This window comes from Leuresthes tenuis, unplaced genomic scaffold (genome assembly GCF_036924035.1).
Source record: "Leuresthes tenuis unplaced genomic scaffold, fLeuTen1.0.hap1 SCAF_12, whole genome shotgun sequence".
In the NCBI taxonomy this organism is placed as follows: Eukaryota; Metazoa; Chordata; class Actinopteri; order Atheriniformes; family Atherinopsidae; genus Leuresthes; species Leuresthes tenuis.
In genome coordinates, this window is record NW_027325366.1 from 25,697,502 (window position 1) to 25,718,051 (window position 20,550).

The 20,550-nt window shown below is 41.2% G+C and overlaps 2 protein-coding genes across 3 annotated transcripts; one reads left to right on the forward strand and one right to left on the reverse strand.

Moving 5' to 3' along the window:
- Positions 1-1,222: 1,222 nt before the first annotated feature.
- Positions 1,223-20,362, forward strand: LOC140319578 (GRIP and coiled-coil domain-containing protein 2). 2 transcript variants are annotated; one of them, XM_072397262.1, is made up of 24 exons: positions 1,223-1,410; positions 2,031-2,078; positions 2,204-2,288; positions 2,372-2,451; positions 2,555-2,659; positions 2,831-3,335; positions 3,510-5,383; positions 5,528-5,591; positions 5,746-5,846; positions 7,096-7,194; positions 9,006-9,125; positions 9,987-10,151; positions 10,348-10,452; positions 11,070-11,232; positions 11,619-11,719; positions 11,966-12,043; positions 12,137-12,274; positions 13,590-13,711; positions 14,830-15,006; positions 15,299-15,507; positions 17,121-17,348; positions 17,504-17,643; positions 19,566-19,767; positions 19,998-20,362. In XM_072397262.1, the coding sequence occupies exons 1-24, from the start codon at positions 1,405-1,407 to the stop codon at positions 20,069-20,071; spliced, it is 4,989 nt and encodes a 1,662-aa protein (XP_072253363.1). In that variant the 5' UTR covers positions 1,223-1,404; the 3' UTR covers positions 20,072-20,362. The 2 variants fall into 2 exon arrangements, with proteins under 2 accessions (XP_072253363.1, XP_072253364.1); XM_072397263.1 differs by lacking the exon at positions 17,121-17,348.
- Positions 17,682-18,906, reverse strand: tmem223 (transmembrane protein 223). Its single transcript, XM_072397264.1, has one exon. It carries the CDS (start codon positions 18,750-18,752, stop codon positions 17,958-17,960), a length of 795 nt encoding a protein of 264 aa, XP_072253365.1. The 5' UTR covers positions 18,753-18,906; the 3' UTR covers positions 17,682-17,957.
- Positions 20,363-20,550: the final 188 nt, after the last annotated feature.

Consider the following 20,550-nt stretch of genomic DNA (forward strand, 5'->3'; position numbering starts at 1 on the left):
TGGAATACAGAAGACCCAGTGAATTTATGACAGGTCTGATGTCAGTATGAGGGCAGATAGCCTCCATCCTTCCTGTAGCACCCAAAAACAATGTCATAGTAGCATCAGACAGCCTTTGAATGATTTTACCCAACAAGGCCTTGCATATACAGAATACAAGAAGATTTTGAATGCTGCAGAAAATGTAAATAAAAGCATAATTCAATTATTTGATAATGTCATAAACCAATATTTTATTCACAGTAAAACACTGGATATGCATAAAATGTTAAAAGTAAAAGTTCCTGTTTAATTGAAAGTATGATCTTGAATTTAAAGGAGATATTTGTTTTCCCATTCTTGTCTAATATAGAATTCTAGTTGCAAAACAGTATTGGGTCTTCTTTGTTATATTTTGTTTTTCATGATTTTTCTTGACTGATAAAAATCTTAACATGAAAAAAAATCGGAACACAAAAAAGGTCAACATAACTCATTTAGGATCTACAGAAAATAATTCATATGACGTTCAAGGTGTCAAGAGTACATACAAACTGAATTTAGACAGAAAAAAATATCAGTTTTGTATCCACAGGTATGTGAAACTTACCAATGAAATGTGCAAGATTTGTCATATGGCTCAAAATGACATATCACTTTCATTTTAATGTTTTCGTGCAGAATGGTTAAAAATTGCCCAAACTTGTCATTAAGAATTTGTCTTATTTTGTGCTGTGCGAACAGCCAGGTTCAGCAATGACATACAGTGAATTCAAGTCAGTCAGTGATTAAAACTGACATTTCTAACTTTGTGGGCTCTGATGGTTCTGTACACTCTCAAATGATATCCATCACACAGAGCAGGCATGATAAACAGAAAAAAAAGAGAAAAAAAAAACATAGCTGAAGTTGAAATCAGAGAAAGTGTAGTGGTAACTCATTAAAGATCACTAAAAGTCAGCAGATTAAAACTATATTGATGTAAAAGACAAGTTCATCTCTCATCACAAATCTGTAGTCTCTACTTTTATCTATTTCTTTAAACTGAACATTTAACAATGATGAAACACATTACATAATAAAAACGGACGGTGAGAATGTTACAAAAATACATTAAAAACATTTCTGAATTATTAAACAAATGGCAAGTAAAGGAATTAAATATTTTAAACTGAGCTTTATTGTTAGTTGGTTACTGATCGCCGGACGTTCTCGTGACGTAGAGTAATCAGACGTCACTTGGTTGACGATTGCGGAAGCAAGCAGCTGCTTTAGCTTGTTACCTCAAAACCAAAACAGAGGGCATATCCACGTCTTAAATCTCCAAAATATTAAGAAAAAACACAGATTTTTATTTGACTCCTACGGGTCAAGTACTGTGTGTGACAGACGACTGGGAGGAAGCTAAACAGCCGACTGACGGAGATGGAGGTGAATGTTCAGTGTCGAGGAGTTAGCTTCAGCTAATCTGACAAAACTTAGTGTGTAGCATCTCCGAGTTAGCTCATACACAGTGTCCTGTATTCTTAATAATAACAATATATGTTATATTATGCGTGTAACTTGACAGCCAGCTGTATTTTCCTAGCTTACCGAATCCTGGTATTTGATAAAGCTAAATATTAAGATTTTACATTTTACATTTCAAGTTTTTTTTTTTAAATTACTTTAAATGCGTTTAATGAACACTCACTTAATATTTTTCTGTTTCGCCTCCACAACTTGGTATATTCTTGGTTAATGTTGCTTAACATACGCTTTTAAAAGTCATATTTTCGCCGGAAGTAGTTTGGCTGAAATTGCGTGTGCAAAATTTAAAATAGTCTCTCGTAACAAATCAGAAAACCACCACAAAGTGCAACAGTCTTTCTAAAGCACTGTGTCGTCTGTGACCCTGGTGTTTTAGTGGCCACATCTCAAGCTCAAGTAGTCAAGTAGTAATATTTAGAAGCATACCATACACTGATTTTATGTATTTTAAGCTTCTCAATTTTGCTCCCGAGTGAACAATTGTAAGTTTATAACTTCTTCTTTTTGCTTCACTGTAAAAGGATCCTGGTGGAACTACACCATCACCAGGAGGTGCACCCAAATCAAAGGTACTGACATCACAACTATATACCTTTTTTTTTTCCTAAATAACATTATTTTGATATATGTCACATTTTTGTATGACCATAACTTCTGATCTTATCTACTTTTTTTGTTAATATTGTATCCTCAGTTGGACACCCTGTCCAAAGATGACCTCATCAAATATGCTAAAAAGCAAATAGCTGCCATGCAAAAGATGAAGGGCAGATGTGCAGGTAATGTTTGTGAATGATTTTATGACTCTGTGGCTGTGCAGGGCCAAAAGTGACATGTGACATGGCATTATTTGTCTTTTCAGACTTGGAAAAAGAAGTTGAATCCCTGAAACAGCAGTCCAAAAACAATAACAGTAGTTTAGAAGATGTCTCTTTGATACAGGTTTGTTTCTATTGTGGTATCACTTTGTCTGATTATATATATCTTTCTGTTAATGAGCTGTTCCCTATACTCACACTTCATTGTTTGGGTTGGCGTTTATTAGGAACTTACTGAGAGGATGGATGCCTTACTACTTGAGAAGGCAGAAACTCAGCAAAATTTTGCACTCTCGCGTAAAGAGCTTGAGAGGACTAAGCAGCAAGCCAAGGTGAAATACAGCCCAAATACATTGCATGATACTTAACTTTCGATATAGGCCACTTTTTAACTAATATATCAAAGATTTTCTGAACATTTCTAACATTTTAGTATATGAGTCTTGTGTCTATAATGAAGCCAGATTGTCATAACACAACTGCAAACCTGTTGCACTGTGTAGGATGATCTAGCGGTGTTGCAGAGTGAGCATGAACGCCTTATGGAAGATCACCAAAGGAAGATCGACACCCTTGAGAGCAGCATTGAAGAATCCAACAGAAAACATCAGGAAGAAGTGACTTGTTTCCAGAAATTACTGAAAGAGAGAGAAGAAAGCAACAGAGAGAGGGAGAGCGAAAGAGAGAGGGAGCAAAAAGAAGATCGTACCAGTTCAAAAGAGAGTGTAGAAGAAGTCAGATGTTGCTTAGAAGCTCAGCTGGAAGCCCTACGAGCAGAAATGAACATGATTCAAGACAGAAATTCTCGTGAGATGGCTGAGCTACAGGAGAACCACCAAAGGGTGTTGACAGAAGCCCAGCAGGAGGTGGAGAATCTGAAGGAGGAGCTAGCTCAGAAGACCCTGCAGCATGAGGAGGAACTGAGAGCTCTTGAGGAGGACTATGAGATGGAGAGGGAGCGTTTGTTGTTACTCCATGAGGAGCTAACAGAACAGCTTGCTCTCAAAGGTAAAACGGCAGTTCTATTAGTTTCCTTTTTCTGACTTCAACAGCATTAACAGTCTAAGCATTAATTATACACTGCTTGTCTTTCTTGCAAACTGGTCTTTCTTGAAGTCACAATTGAGTTTAGAATAAAGTGGCATTTTAGCTGACATGTTTTTATTTCTGTCTTTATTTCAGACAGCTACCTGCAGGATGTTCAAGAGGAAGATGAGGAACCTGCTCGTGGTTCAGGGATCGCCAAAATGCTAGAGCTGTCTGGGTGCAGTCAGGTTGACTCAGATCATGGTAATGGAGAGGAGGCTGTGACCGGTGGGCTCAGAGCGACACTGGACGATCTTCAAGCCCAGAACACCATGTTACAAGATGAGCTTACCTTAATCAGTAATGTGAAGGGCCAACTTGAGGCAGAGCTGGAGAAGACCAAGGAAGAGTTCCAGATGGAAAAAGAAGAGCTGGAGTTCAAAATCAATGAGCTTCAGATGACTAAGGAGAGTGCCTGCACTGAACCTGTAATGGGCCGAGATCCTGAACAACAGGTCCAGGTCCAAGGAGAATTGAAAGAGTCTGTAATTAGTCAAGATCAAAACTCCCTGAATCTGGAGGAGCAACAGAGGCTTAACCAGGAGCTGAGAACCCAATGTGAGGCTATGACCAGAGAGCGAGATTCTGCTCTAACTGAGTGCCACCACATGAGGGACATACTTCAAAATGTGGAGAAAGAACTGGGTGAGAAGACAAAAGACTTTGTTCTACAGTACCAAACCATGAAAGAACAGGGTGCTAATACAGTGATAGACCTCCAGGACAAGCTCCAACAGCTCAGTCAAGAGAGAGATGGACTGTTAGTGAAGATGCGTGAGGTTACAGAGGAGAAAAACAATCTTATGGAGAATATGCAAGACCTTCAGCAGAAGCTTGAGAATTCCCCATCAGAGAACCAAAAACGTCTGTCATCTGTAGAGGAGCAAGCAACTTTAACCTGTGAGCTGAAACATTCTGTGGAGAACCTGACGAGACAGAATGAGGACATATTCTCCCAACTGAAAATGAAGGAGAACATTATTCAGGATCTGAATGAAATGGTCACCACACTGACTGAAGAGCGGGACAAAATAAAAAACTTGCTAAAGCTTGTAGAAGACGAAATGCAGCATCTGAAAGATGAGAGAACAACAGAAATGGAAAAGCTGGTGGAGGAGAAAGAAAGGGAGACACTTTTATTTCGAGATGAAAAAGAGAAGCAGCTGAGAAGTTTGAAAATGGCAACAGAGGATGAAGTTAAACATTTAAAGGCGGAAAAAGAAAAGGTTGAAGAGAAACTGAAAAAGGAGCTTGTAAATTGCAAGGAGACACTTTGCACTTTGGAGCAGACTCTCAAAACGCTCTCCGCAGAAAAGGCTGATCTGCATTGGAAGTTTGAGGAGGCTTTATCAGAGCTTTCAAAGACTCAGGAAGAGAGGGAGCTTTTGAGCTCTAAGCTGGGAACCCTGGAGGCTCAGCTGGAGCGGGAGACATCTGAAAAGCAACACCTCGAAGCTAAGTTGAATTCACTGACAGAGGAGGCTGAACAGGCCTGTGCTTCTAGGCGAGTGCTGGAAGAGAATCAGTCTGAAGTACTCAAAAAATCCACTGAAGAGCTGGAAGAGCTCCAAACTCGTGTTGATGAGCTTGAAAAAGAGAGAAGCCTGTTGATGAGCAGTCTCGAAGAGGCTCAAGCTGGGAAAAAATTGGAGGAGGTGCAAAAGGACTTTCAAGCTCACATCACAGACCTTGAAAAGGAGAGAGACATGTTAAGAACCAACCTAGAGGAGGTGGTGAGGGATAGCGAGGGGCTGCAGAAAGACCTTCAGGACATGAAGTCAGTCAATGAAAAGATTTATGATGAGAACCAGAAACTAAAGGCTCAAATTTCTCTGTTGACCAAAGACGAGGAAAAGAAAGAAGAAATGGAAAAAGCCAATGTGGAGGAATTAAGCAGAGAGCTCAGAGAACAGCTAACAGAGAAGGAATCTCTTATACTGCAGCTGAGGAATGAAATGGCTGCTCTCCAGGTGGGTGGAATGCCTGATGCGTGCATGTGTGTGTGTGTGTGTGTGTAGAGTAGTTGGAGTTGGGCTTCTCCACCTCAAGAGTAAAAAAAAAAACAAAAAAACCCACAAAAAGTCTTTCTTTTTTTCCCCCATTCACTTTCACAGGAGTCTGCTAACCAGTCCGCTTCACCTGAGGAAAATGCCACTGATGAGATGACTGAGAAATTAGGTGTGGTGACAGGTTTTGTCTGTATTACTTTACCGTATATATCATACCATTATAACCATTACCATTTTGACCATTTGTCCCAGCAGAATTATGTATGAGGTAATGTGTATATTTAAGACTGTCCCTCAGACTTTGTAACTTCATTTTCCCTCAGCTCTCCTGGAGAAAGAAATCATAGGAAAGAATGAAAAGATCAACAAAATCAAGGCAGTCGCTGTCAAAGCTAAGAAAGAGCTGGACAACAGCAAGAAAGAGGTAGTATGAAGACTGGCACCACATACATGTCACATAATATACACTTAGATTTCCATGTTGCAGTTAAAATAGGAAACAAGGCAAATACAAATGAAAACAAGCACCGAGTTCGAAACAAATACAACTGAAGTTAGAAGTTCAGGCCCCGCTTTTGATCAGGTTCATATCAGAAGACTGCATTGTTTCAAGGACTGATACGGTATCTCTGCCCTTGTTCAAGCTCTTATGATTACCATGACCTGGATGGTTGAGAATCTTTTTCAACATATCTCCACTGTACACGTAATTATCACGCAAATTTAAGTAATCTGAATGATTCTATCAGTGTACATAGACAGCGTTTTCAGTACAACCAAAATGTTAATGAAGCTTAAAGCTGAATGCTCAACAACACGAGTTCTGATGTATTAGCAAGCCAAGATATTAAAATGGTTGTTCACAAATTATTTGTATAATCTTTCAAATTTGAGTAGGTTTAATTAATATTTAACAAAATGAGAATTAGATAACACTGTCAAGATTTCAGCAATCTTTAGTGACCATCGCTGTTTTCTGTCATAGTTACATTATGGATGTCTGTATGCGTGTGTGTAGTTCACACTGTGTAGTTCACAATGAAGGATTATGGGAATTCAGCTAGCTCAGAGGCTACACAGATGGACCTGAGTGCAGTTCTCTTAAATGAATGAATAGATAAAGAAAAATGAAAATGCATCGCCCGTCAGCAGCTGTTCTTTGCACAAACTGAATGCTTAGTTGTTGGAGATTGGCTTGACCAGAGGAGGGGGAAACAACAAAGAGGAAGAATTTTTGAAAAATGTCATAGAAGCACACTGGCTGCACAATGGCTACACTGAACAGCTTTAATTATTATTAGCCCTCAGTGTGTGACTTTTTATCTCTGCGTCAGGGCAACGAGAAAGGACCAAAATCAGTACCAACACAAGCAAAAGTAGCCTTCATTTCGGATTACACCATTTATTTTTGGGGATTTTTGTTGATGACATCCCACGCTAGCACATTCAGTTTTCTGATGTGGGGTAGCTTTAGGGGTTGGGTTAGCTTTCACTGAAGTAAAAGTCCATGTATGTAAAGAGTGAATAGCTTTAGATCACATCCTCCATGGTCAAAATTCTCTCTTGCCTACACTTACTTATTCAGTGTATCAGGCCCCATGTACTTTTCCTCAGGTCTCAGATTGGTAATTACCCATGGCTGAAATTCTTCCTTTTTTTTTTTGTTCTCACAGGTTCTTGCACTCAAGGAGGAAGTAGATTCACTGAAAGCAGAAAGGGAGAAAGTGAACAGCTCTATGAAAGATATCATCCATGGTGCTGAAGGTTACAAGGTAGGATACACAGAGTTTGAACGAGAACAGCCTTAGACCTAACGACCTAAGTATACTGATAACAATGATAAACCAATATTTTATTTACAATAAAACCATATCAAATGTAGAAAGTGAGAAATTTTACTATTTCATGAAAAATATTGGCTAATCTTGAATTTGACGACGACAACACATCCCCAGTAATTTGGGACAGGGCCACGTTTATCACTGTGTAGCGTCCTCTTCATTTAAAAACAGTCTGTGAACATCTGAGAACTGAGGAGATCAAATGCTGGACCTTTTGAGAGGAATGTTGTCTCGCTGGCCAACTATCCTGGATCTTCTTTGCTGTATGTTGCGTTCCATGATGCGCCAAATGTTTTCAGTAAATAAAAGGTCCCGACTGCAGGCAGGTCGATCCAGTACCTGGATTCTTTTACTATGAAGCCATGCTGTAACAGATTCAGTATGGGGTTTAAAATCGTCTTACTGGAATATGCAAGGCCTGATCTGAAAAAGATGTAATCTTAATGGGAGTATATGTTGCTCTACAACCTGTTTTTACTTTTCAGCAATGATGTGAATGAGGTCCTCCGTAACGTCAGAGATGCAAGTTTTTGATCCGAGCGCTGAATCTAACAATCTGAATAGTCCCATATCACTTTATTCTGGACGATGTGGTGTCCCTGATTTACAATAAAGAAGTCAAATTTAAATTATTCTGGAGGACATCATTGTTTTTGGATCATGTTCACACACGGCTTCTTCTTTGACTGTTAGAACCTTCCTTTTTGCCACTGCAGTGGATTCCATGACAGAACCATGTCTGATGGGCTGAAGATGACAGGCATCCAATATTGATTTTTGGCCCTGTCATTTACACGCAGACATGTCTCCAGATCAATTTAATCTTTTGATGATATTCTGAACTGTAGATGGTGGCTTATCTTCATACTTTTACATTGAGGAAACAATATTCTGATATTATTCCACAATTTGTTGAAGCAGGTTTTATCTTCACCTCTCAGAGACTCTTCCTCTCCAAGGTGCTCTTTTTTTTTTTTTTTTTTTAACGCACCTTTTTGCCATATTAACCTAGGCCTTTTTTCCCCTTTCACACCTGTTGCTGCCATCAAATTCAGGATGAGCATGTGTTTGGTGAAATAATAAAATGTCTAACTTTTACCACTTGATACGTTTCCCATGTTCTATTCTGAAAATCATTGTATTCTGTTTTCATTTAAATTTTACACAAAGTCCTAACCTTTTCTGAATTAGGGTTGTACTTATCCTTACTGATGTATCACAAGATGAATTAAAAAAAAAACTGGAAGTGTTTTAAGGGAGATTGCATAACGGAGCACCAGTACTGGTAATAATCAATACTGCTCAGTGTGAATATAGAATAATAAAGGCATGTATCAGGTGTATCAGGTGTTGCCCCGTCTGATGGGCAGAAGCATAGGTGGATAAAAGCACAGTATAACCTAGTCTAAAATAAAAATGACATATTTGATTAAACATTTAATTTGTTTATGCATTCCAAATACACTGTGTGGCTAATTGGCAAGTGGGAGCATATTTAAAACAAACTTTGTGCCTAATATTGCTCCCAGAGGTCCCCATAAACAGCCCCCAGGCTGTAGCAAGCTTTACAACTGTGTCTCTATTGAAGAGAAAACCACTCTGTTGTGTCTAATGAGAGCTTTGTCCCATACTCAAATGCAAATGCAGCTGATATCTGAGATGCATTGTGTTTACTTTTGCTGAGCCGTTTAACCAATCTCCAGTGATTAATATCGAAGACGTGTGTGTGCGTGTGTGTTTAGAACCTGCAGATAGATTACGACAGTCAGACAGAGCAACTTGATAATGAGCGTGAGAAGGTGGAGGCGGCAGAGAGACAGATTGCTGAACTGACCAAACGACTCAGCAGTACTGTCACACAGGTAGCTGGGATACACACTCAATCACACACGCACACATAAACACCAACCAACACACAAAATGCTCTCAGCCGCCACTAAATCTAAGCGGTGAGACTTTGTCCAGTAATACATCTCTGCTATTCTTATCATATAAGTCATTTTCCTTGTGATTTACAGGAGGTTGTTTTAACCAGCAACACTTTTCTCAGATATATCTGACAGCCCGGCACCCACAAATAGCCTATCAGATGTGACTGGGTGAGCAAGGGAGAAATTGTTTTCATATATGTATGCTCCCTTCCCCAAGCTCATAACCGTCTCTTTCCAGTGAGAGAACAGGCAGGTAAATGGAGCGGTGTATAGCTTCCATCTGCCATGTGCTGGTGCGACCATTTTCTGAGACAGCGTTTTATCCTCATATGCGCTCGTGGTTCTCAGGGGGAGCGCACAGACTGAAGCTTGTTAGGGATCTCACAGTACTTCCCGACGTCTCTGTTTACCGATCATCGTCGCAATGTTTGGCTGACAGCTGAGCGGGGAAGGCTGCTGCAGCTGGTTTAGTGTTCCTTGCAGAGACAGCCCACAGAGCCTTCTACTGTCAGATTCGCGTGGATGATTTTCAGAAGTGTCATGTGACATTGTGCAGGTCTGAAACATTTGCCTACAAGCACATTTTCTAGTGAAAACTTTAAACATAGAAGAAAAAAAAAACAAGTCTTTCTCTTTTCATTTTTACAGAGAGTAGATTCTGCCGATACACACAAATCATCTCTCGCTATCCTGCATTGCTCAAGATTTCTTAGGGATACATGACCTGAAACTGAGTTTCTGTGTGGATTTTAACCTTTTATCAGAAGCATTTACTTTACTTTACATTTGCAGAAGGACACACTGAGCAGTGAGAAGGAGGACCTGCTGGCCAGTTTGGAGACCACGAGGAGCACAGTGAAGCAGCTTGAGGCCAAGAACCAGGAGCTGCAGAAACAGTTAGCAAGCCTGGACAGGGACCTACTGGCTGAGAGAGCTATGAAAGAACAAAAGCTTAAGGTAGAAATAAAAGATGACTGTTTAAATGTTGGTTTAACTGTTGTAGGTACCACTAGGGTTTTTACACATATAATTTAGCTTTAGTACATCCTGCTGTAACTGATTTCTTGATATTGAATCTGCAGTATATGCACATAAAACATTTTTTTGTTAGCCATCTGTTGGACTGTGTGTGTGTGTTTGCTTGCTTTTCCAGGACTTGTCATCTGCCACGAAGGAGGTAGAAGAGCTGACAGCCCAGCTCCGCAAGCAACAGCAGCAGTCTCAGCAGACTGCCCAGGAGCTGGACCAGCTACGCAAGGTACGCTCACACACACACACACACACACACACACACACACACACAAGTGCTTCTCAGACTTTAGTGTGTCTCAGAAGGCCTAACCAGTCAAGCGACTGAACTGATGATGGCCGGCCTGAAGCTACGGTGGCACCTCACAGAGCTCAGAGAGAGGGAGAGAGGGAAAGCAGCTCTAGCCCACAGTGCAGGAGCTGCCGTTACCTTTCCATTAGCGGAGACCCACATAGTACAGCAGTGTACATGAAAGCTGCCTAGAGGTCTGGCTTTGTCTTGTATCGACTTTGTTAACACAGCCAAGAAACTCAGAATTTTTAAGGCCGAGAATGTTGGTGAGAATGGATGAAAAATAGATTAGATATATTTGGCTTTTTCTTTCATTTTTGTGGCAAAGGTCACATCAGATTTTGATACGCAATAAAAGATTTCATTATCTTGAATGGCAGTTGCAAAATATTTCAAGAGGTCAGATATTACTTTTCTGAAAAACCCATCTGTCTGCATAAAAAGATGAAGTATGATGTTGAATGATTTGAGTGATTTTTCTAAAGATTTCCCAGATGGCACAGGATTTCTGCTCCATTCCTTATCATGATGTACTGTCTTAATTCTGCCTCTAGGAGGCGCAGCAGAGCTCCCTGCTGGACATGGAGATGGCCGACTACGAACGTCTAGTAAAAGAACTCAATGGCAAACTCTCAGAGAAAGACGAGTGTGCTGAGGAGTTGAAGGCTGAGATAAACACCCTCAACCAGAAGCAGGAGACACTCAAGCAGGAAACTGGTACGGATGCCCTGTTCACAGATGCCCCTTTGTGAATAATAAAGGCTTCAGTTCAAATTTACACTTACTTATAACTCTATGTAAGTTTATGTTCCATTGTAGGTTTGTTGAACAATTGCATGATACTATGAAATATAGTGGCTTATTCACACTAAATGCATATCATTCTTGCAGATCCTAATGATTTACTGTGTCCATACTTCAGTTTGGTCTTTAGTTTGGAAACATCGTTGCATGTAATTTCCCTTGCTGCGCACAGTCCAGCCCTGGACTGGCCACATAATGACAGCCTGCAATATTCCTTATATATTCCTAAAAATTGTCACTCTGTGTTTATATTTGCCTTTGTGCACATGTGCCTGTTGATCTGTATCATGTGTCTCCAGAGGCTTTAAAGTCCCAGCTGGACCAGGAGGAGGAGAAGACCTCCAAGATGAAACAGCTGCTGGTTAAGACAAAGAAAGACTTGGCTGATGCCAAGAAACAGGTTTGTGTGTGCATCTTTTTTTGTAGGCGTGTCTCAAAGGAAGTCCTGTTACTGAGTGTTAAATTACTGCCTGATTAATGTAAATAGTGTTGTGAAGCCACACATTGGCATGACTGTGGGGAATGCCTGGAAGATGTTGGGAATAGTTCATTATGTGTGTGTCAATGTTCTTTGATATTTGAATGTATGGATTTAAACTTTCACTTTCTCTGTGTTTCTTGTGAATGTGTGTGTTCATACTTGCAGGAAAGCTCGCTCATGGTGCTGCAGGCCTCTCTGAAAGGAGAGCTAGAGGCTAACCAACAGCAGCTAGAAAGCTCTAAGGTAGCACACCCAACACTCTGCTGTACATCTTCACAAATAAGATTTTGCTCGAACACAAGGCATCGAATAGAAAGTGTACGTTTGTGCATTTAGATCGAGATGTATGAGCTGACAGCCGAGCGCCATCGTCTGCAGGAGCAGCTGAGGTCTGCGCTGGAGCAGCAGCAAAGAACCAGCAGCTCCCTGCAACAACGTATCCACAGTCTGCAGCAGGAAAGAGATTCTGCTATGGTACACATGTTGAATTTTCCCCTTTTTCACTGTGTTTTCATGGACAGCTCCACGAGAACATGATGAGGGTTTAATGAACTGCTGAGGGATGCATGAGCAGTAACATTCGCGCTGCTGCAACTATACGAGATACATTTGACTTTGATTGAATTGATTGAATGCTTCACTTGCTCATACTTGCTAGAAAACATTGATAAATGGTTCTGCAACTAATGACTATATTCATTATTAATCTCTCAATTATTTTTAATTAGAACTCAAATCTTTTATATTCTCAACGGTGTTTCAGAAGAACCTTTGTCATATTCTAAGTACCCAAAGTGACAGCTGCTAATAGCCTGTTAGTATGAGCAATATAAGCTCGAACTAAAACTAGTGAATGTGTTTAACTGACGAATTACGCAGACATTCAGTTGTCACAGTGGTTTTAGTTTATCAATTTTCTATGAGACAGCCAGTCCCTTGTCTCAGAGGTGAGTGATTGGTCAGATAATATTTTCAAACGGTTTTCTCTCAATAAAGACAAATGGCCATAAAATGTCCAGTTATGAACGGCAGCAGCATAAATGGTGAATAATGAATCTTCAGTATTTGCTGATACCCAGAATTGGTAATGATCGTTGACTGCTGACATGTCTTCTGCTCAACGTTAAAGTCAAACTTTTTTCAGGAGGCCATAATTGAACCTCTTGATTGGCATTTCATAGACGGCAGTTTCCAGTGATATTGACCTTAACTGTATTATGGTGAGCTGTTAAAGTAATATGATGTCCAGCCCATTCACGTTAATGAGTCTCTATATGGTGTTTTATTTTTCTTCTTCTCTGTTCTCTTTTCCCCATTTATTCTCCTATTATCTCTAACACTACGAAGGCGTGCAGACCTGTTATGGAGTTCAAACCAGCTGTCATTAGAAAGAGGCCCATACCTGAAGATGACCTTGAAAAAAGAAAAAGTTAGATGAGATTTTCTCTTTCAGTAAACGCTTTTACTCTGACTTTTTAATGGTGTCTGTCCTCAGAGATGGTACATGGTATGAGTTCAGTGATGGACTGGAAATGAGAAATAAATTAGGAAAAAATGGAGAAATGTGGGAATTTTTCATTTTGGTGAGAATGAAACTGCAACTTTTTAAAAATGTCAACAGTTAGCCAGTTAGAGAGGGCTAATCCTATTCATCTGTCAGTTGACGCCCAGTGACAACATTGTGTTAAAATGTTTTTCTCTTCAATTTGCAAATGTGTCAGATACAATTACAGTGTGTTTGTGTGGTTATTTATTCCACGTCTGTACTTAATGTGTGTGTTGATTTCAGGCTGAGCTTGCAGAAACAACAAGCGAGTTTGAGAGTTACAAGGTGCGAGCCCACAACGTGCTCAAACAGCAGAAGAACAAAACCAGCGCCCACCCTGAAGGAGACTCGGGTAAACTGCAGAGGTGAGAGGCTTAAAGCTGCAGGTTTAAGCAGAAAACATGGTTGAGGGTTGAAGTTTTTTGAGGTTGACTTTAAACTTTAACATTTAATAGGTTTGCCGATTTCTTTGACGGTAAATAAGTTTTTCTGCACCAGATTACAGGGGCTCCTTTCTCTTTCAATGAAAATCTAAATCCTCCAGGTTACAGGATGGGGATATTGGGTAAAAGGGTTATTGTACAGAGGCATATAAGGGGGAAAATAAACAGATTTCTGACAACTTGACCTGCAAGTCAAGCCATTCAAGCTGAAAGCTGTCCATTTCCAGTCATAAGCCTAGCAATTGATGCATCCCTAATTCTAAACTGGTCGTGTCCTTCTGAACTGCTAAAAACAGAAATCAATCATGCTATTTTCCTGATGTTCATCACTCTGCCTGTGTTGTCACTCTCAGACAGTCTTATGGCTGCATGGAAAATGTGCCAAAACAAGGCATAAAAACTACAAGATAAGATGATAAACATTTCTAAACTATAGTGACTATAACTTGTTTTAACCACAAAGGAGAAATTTAATTGTTGTAGTATAAATAAATGAGAAATAAATTAGTAAACAGATGACAAAAATGAGGTAAAATTCTGTTTACAAACTGTTGGAAATTTGGAGTATAGCAGAGAAAGGCATAGCGGGGTTGTGTTTGTAGCCTGGCAACAAACGAGCTGGTGATGTCACACTCGGCGTCAGCAGGTAAAACAGGTGAACTCTTTCAGCAGACAACACGGACAGAAACACACGACCAACAGATCAATGCCGCTCTGCCTGTGTTGTGTTTGCCAGGGAAGCCTGAGAGCAGGATTGAGAGAGTCCAGTATATGCTCTTCCAGCCATGTGGAATGAAACTCGCATTAGCCAAAGATCAAAATCTTAGTAAACATATTTAGAACTACAAATGAGTGCCACAAGATACAAGCTATTCACAGTATTTCCCCACTGATATACAGACAATGGATAAAACCATATGACAAACAGTTCACATTTTAAATGAATGCAATCAAATACAGATAATAGCGTCAACACTTGTTTTATGAGCATATTAAAGCAGAACTGTAAAAGTGATCTGAAAGTGCGGTGTGTCTTACAGGGAGCAGTTGTGCTCTCAGGTGGAACAGCTGAGGACCAGACTGGCAGAGAGCCAGCAGAGCCTCCAGAGCAGCACAGCAGAGCTGCAGCAGCTCCAGACGGAGCACGACACCCTCCTGGAGAGACACAATAAAATCCTCCAGGAAACCATTAGCAAGGAGGCAGAGCTGCGTGAGAGGTGAACTCGCATGGCGTTCGGTTCTTTGTTGTTGTTTTTTAACTCCATCTTTTGTGGAATTTGTTCCAATACCATGTTGTTGACATTCTGTGCTGTATGTTACTCACACTCCCTACATGCATCTCCATATTGTCCCCCTCTGATGGGATTTTTCCTGTTTTGAGATGGGGCAATGTAATTGGATCTGGCAGATACTTCTTTCTCTTTTTTTCTATGTTGCTACCATGTGCTGTTTCTCAGCTTAATGAGCAGCCTCTAAACTTTTTTCTTGTCTCTTTGTCTCCACTTCCAGGCTTTTGTCATTGCAGTCGGAAAATGTGGCTCAGCGGTCAGACCTGTCGCAGGCTCAGGCTGACCTGTCTTCCCAGGTCGAGGCCCAGCGGCAGACCTACCGGGAGCAGCTGAGGAAGCTGCAGGATGACCACCGGGCCACCGTGGAGACCCTGCAGGGACAGTTGACCCGAGTCGAGGAGCAACTCTTCAACCTACAGAGCCAGAACAGTAAGCATCGAGGGCAAATTTCAGCCACTTGAATTCAGCAGGTGATAACTACCTGATTCTTATGATGAAGCAGCATTGTAAACAGGTGAGGTAGCGACTGCACTTCTGATCTTTTTAAGGGGCTAGAATGATCCAGAAATGTACTGCTGCTCAAACAGACAGCAGTAAGCTTATAGGGCATTGAATAAGAAGATCCTTCAAAGCATTAAGTGGGTAAAGGCGTCAACATTTTCTGTCTTGTTTATTTTTCATTTCCATGAGATGAATGATAGGGAGAGAGAACAGGGGAGGAGGGTATCAGTGTGTTTATCAGTGGAGCAGCCCTGAGAGCTCATTCATCACCTCCCACACAGCTGGCCTCTGGAGTCAAACAGCAAATTCACACTGTAATGACGAGGACAGGCAAGTGTGTGTATGTGCGTTTCGTCTCTGGCACTGCAGCTTGGCCAGGTGTTGGCAAGTCTCTTCAGCTCTGTTCACGCCTCACAGTGTGGCAAACAGCTCGCTGTGGCATCTGGAGGGACTCATCATTAGTGGCTGACACATGGATGCCAGAATCAGCCCCAAATATGGGGCCAAAACTGGTCTTTATTAAAGTCATATTCAAGCATATTAATACTGTATTGAATTTAACTGCTGCTAAAATGCAGTTGGCTGAGTATTGGTGTGCTGTGGTGGCCATTTTTGGCAGGTGGACCATAAAACTACTGGCCTCGGTACAGTTTTTACTGACCTCGTGTTTTTTATTCGTCTTTAAATCTGATGAAAGGAACACTGACTTTGATCTTATGTTCATCATCATGCTCGGTCTAAGTTTTTGTAAGAACAAATCAGTCCACATCCTCTGTTGGCTTGCTGTGACACAGTGTGGTGTGTGTTATATCAGGAGCATGATTAAAAGTAGGAATGTTCCTTTTTAAAGTGGATAAAGGTGCTTGTTTTTAAGTGTTTCAGCATTGGTCTGAATGGCACAAAGTTCTCTGGTTTGCTGTCCCAATGAGGCCATCTACTGGTATGGAGCCATATAACTGTTGCTACTGTACTCTGCATTTGGTTGGACTTGCTTCTCTCTCAGCTGATAAGACACAGACTGGAGGTGGGGAGGTGAGGGGATTGGTTGAGTTTGTCCTTGACTCAGTCACAGGTTAATGAATCACAATCTTCTCTGTTGTCCACCCACTCTCTAAAGTGCCTCATCCCTTCTTCTCACGCCTCTATTCATACTTGTTGTGACAGTTTATGCCCGCTGAGCTGGAAAAGACCTGAAGGTGTCTGGTGCCCCCTCATGTCTCAAATATAATTCAGGCTTAGAACTTGTAGGAAATAACGTTATAGGAATGTACATGCTGTGAAAGCTGCAAGACCCTGGAAAACCTTTAATAATAAAAAGTCCTAAGGAATGTAAAATCATTTCTTTACTTATTTGTTAAACCTTTGCTCCTTTCAAAGTAGAACATTTCAGGGAACTTTTGATACCAGGCAACAATCACTGCCACACACAGTTTTAAAGATAATCCTTGTGGGCGGTACCCTGTCGTCAATGGAGTGTAGCATTCAAAATATTACCATTCCCCGACAAAATCACTAAATATTTGCTCCTCTACTAACCTCAGGTTCAGTGTCGGTCCAGTCCAGCCGTAAGCCTCTGGCATCAGACCCTCAGCGCAGAAACACTGATCAGAACCAAGCAGGGTTTGGAACGGTGGCTTTCAGTGACCTCCAATCTATGGCCAGAGAGGAGGGCGAAGGCATGGAGACCACTGAGACCGAGAGATCATCCCCTGCTCTAACACCTCTGCCCTCTCTGGAGCAGCTACTTACCTCCCCGGATCCCAAACAAGGTGTGGAATAATAGCACAAAACCACCATGAATATAACTTTTCAATTAGGTGTTCATTTCACAACATTCAGAACCATTCCTTAATTGAAGCAGGACCAAATAGAAGAAGAATAAAGTTGTCTCTTTAACTTATATGTGGCTGCCTTTCATCTCTAGAGCCTTTTGTGTGGACAGTGGAACCAACCAAAGAAGAGCTAGGTGCAAAGCTGAGCACAGCCACACGCAACATGGAACACATGAACAGCCTCCTGCATGAAACTGAGGCCACCAATGCGGTTCTCATGGAGCAGATCACTGTATGTAGAAATATCCAAGTACACAAAAAACACTATGATATTCATGTTAACAGCACTTTTATTCCGATGGTCACTTGCTTTATTACATTTATTTATTCAAATGTGAAATATTCTGAAAAGGATATCCTGTATTATAAATGTTTTAATTTGTCATGTAAAAGTTATGTCATGTCAAATTTGATTTAAAGGATTCTATCGACTTGAACAGAAATCATCAAAAGCACATTGATATATTTGTTTGGCAGTCATGACACATCAGATGTGAGGACCAATATTCCATCAGAGTCAACACCAGTTTCAACAGCTGTCACTTACTAAACTGGCCTATATGCACCAACAGTGATATCAAACAGCCTGGCGTTGTTCACAGCCCCCTCTTTATCCAGAAGAAAGTAGAACTTGTGTCCTTTGACTCTGAGGGGGATGAATGATGGAGACTCCTGCCTGTGGGCGTGGCAGGCCACCTGTGACAGTGGGACTGTTATGCTTCTGCCTTGGCCACGTCCCAAAGGGGACTGTGTGCAAACTGTCACCATCCTCCCTCCTTTATGTAGAACCACTTTACTAACAGAACGTCGACAAAAGAGAGCTCCGAGGCCGACAATCCCAACTCCTATTGTCAGGCATCCCAGCGTGAAGCCGTACCTCCAGGTGTTTGACCCCAGGTTCATCTCGAAACTCCACAACCCAGCCAGCCCCGTGGTGGTGGTGGGCGCTTTGGCTTTTGCTTTATCTTTTGCTCCGCCCGTTTCTCGAAGTCCGGTGAAGGCAAAGTGAGCCAGATATGTCCAGAAGATAAACTGTCCGCCACAAAAGACCGAGAGAAGCCGGAAGAAGTGGGTTCTGTCGTGCTCGAACAAGGTGACATCTCTCGAGGGCTGAGTAGAGGTGCATAAGCTGCGACGGGTTGTCATCTGGCCGCTTGTGTGGAGAAATATCCCACTGTACAGTCTGGAAGCATCGAGGCGAATGGACACGCTGCTGTTTGGTGAAGTCTCAGAAGACGAGAACGACTTACGAAAGAGTCGGGCTTTCATATGAACATTAGCGAGTCGAAGCTGTCTGGAGTAACGCTCCAGCGCTCCGCAAAGCAGGCGCTCTAATCCCATTTCTAACCTTTCGTGGCCTGTGTGACTGCAAATGAAGACGGTCCCGGTTTATAAAACGCTGCTCTTACTCTCGTTTCAAACGTTATTTTACAACATATCGGACTTGTCTGTCCTGGAGGAGGGCGCCGCCATGCTTGGTATACGTGACGTAACGATCCACATCTCGCGAGAAAGAAACAAGCAACGAGGTTTAGCTAAAATCAAGCAACCTCAATGGCGATGTCAAAGAATTGAGTTGACTAAATCAGTCAGTTTGGGTGGCTGTATTATTTTGACTTCTTTATAGCAGTCAGTGAGGCTAAGCTTATCAACTCAGAGACCTCTTTTTATATTTCAGTACAGCTTAGAAGCACAACATAAAAAATAATTAAAAAAACACCATCCAGTTGAATCACCACTATACTTAATTCACTGACCAGCTGACCTGCTGTTGAGGACAGTTTGACAAGCTCTCTATGACATGCAAGTATTTCATGCTTGCAGAATCTGTACACAGCTTTTAAAGTTTCCCTTCATGTATGTATAGGTATGTCTGTTTGCCTCTTTGGCTTTGTAGACAAAAGTCAGACAACTTCACAGGCTGGTGGAAAGGTCCTCCAACAGGAGGCAACCTGCTGCTGGTATTATTATACCAGAAAATAAGCCCAAAATTCGCTCATAATAATAAGTTTATTGTAACACAAACCAAATGGAAAAAGAAAACTTATCCACAGTAGTAGGTGCTTGTATAGATGTGCTGAACCTGTAAAGCTAACAGCATTAGATAAAGGGCAGCATGTGTTTATCGTTTAATGTCTCCTTTCTACCTGCCAGCTGTTGAAGAGTGAAGTCAGACGTCTTGAGCGAAACCAGGAGAGGGAGAAGAGCGTTGCCAATCTGGAGTATCTGAAGAACGTCCTGTTGCAGTTCATCTTCCTGCGCTCTGGTAGCGAGAGGCAGGCGCTCCTGCCTGTCATTCACACTATGCTAAAGCTCAGTCCAGAGGAGAAGAGCAAACTGGCTGCCATTGCACAAGGTATGTATTAGGTTACCCTAGTCAGGCTGTCTTGTATTTGTAGTACAGGAAAGAGATTGTTTTTATTTCATATAATTAAGTATCCTTTATTTATTGATTGTACTTCCTCTGGTTAATTCAGACTCAATAGTTGTTGTTTTTTTATTCTTCTTCTTCAGGTTCAGCAGGATAAAGCATGTCTGTTGCCTTAGTGAATTCTAATCAAATGTTCTTGGTTCTTCTTTCTGCAGGTGAGGATGAGGAGGCTGCATCTCGTGGCTCAGGCTGGAGCTCCTACCTCCACAGCTGGTCTGGTATCAGATAGACTTGATGATGGCCTACCAAGTCAATATTTAACACTGGGAGCATGTGGTAGTGCAGTGGCATTGCTGAGCCTATTTCCGTGAGATTTTGTTGTAAACAGTGACATTGGTTGCAGTTGGGGAATTCAGTACAATGTTGGGACACAGTAGGAAAGACCAATAATTGTAGTAGAGATGAATGAGTGCATGATAGAGATTAAGAAAACCAAAATATTTCAACAGTTTACTGATTTGAATTTGCGCTGCAATAAGTGCACTAGTCTATTACCAATGAAAGTTAACTGTGACCAACATCTATCTTTAGTCTTGCTTTTGACTTACATGCATTTATAATAACAATGTCTCTATGACCTGCGATGAAGGGGTGGTCATAGAGACATTATAGAGCATATGTAAAATAACATGTATCTGTTAGAAACTCATTTATGTGCACAAAATGTGAGATTAGGGATTAATCGAGTCATAAAATATACTGATATAC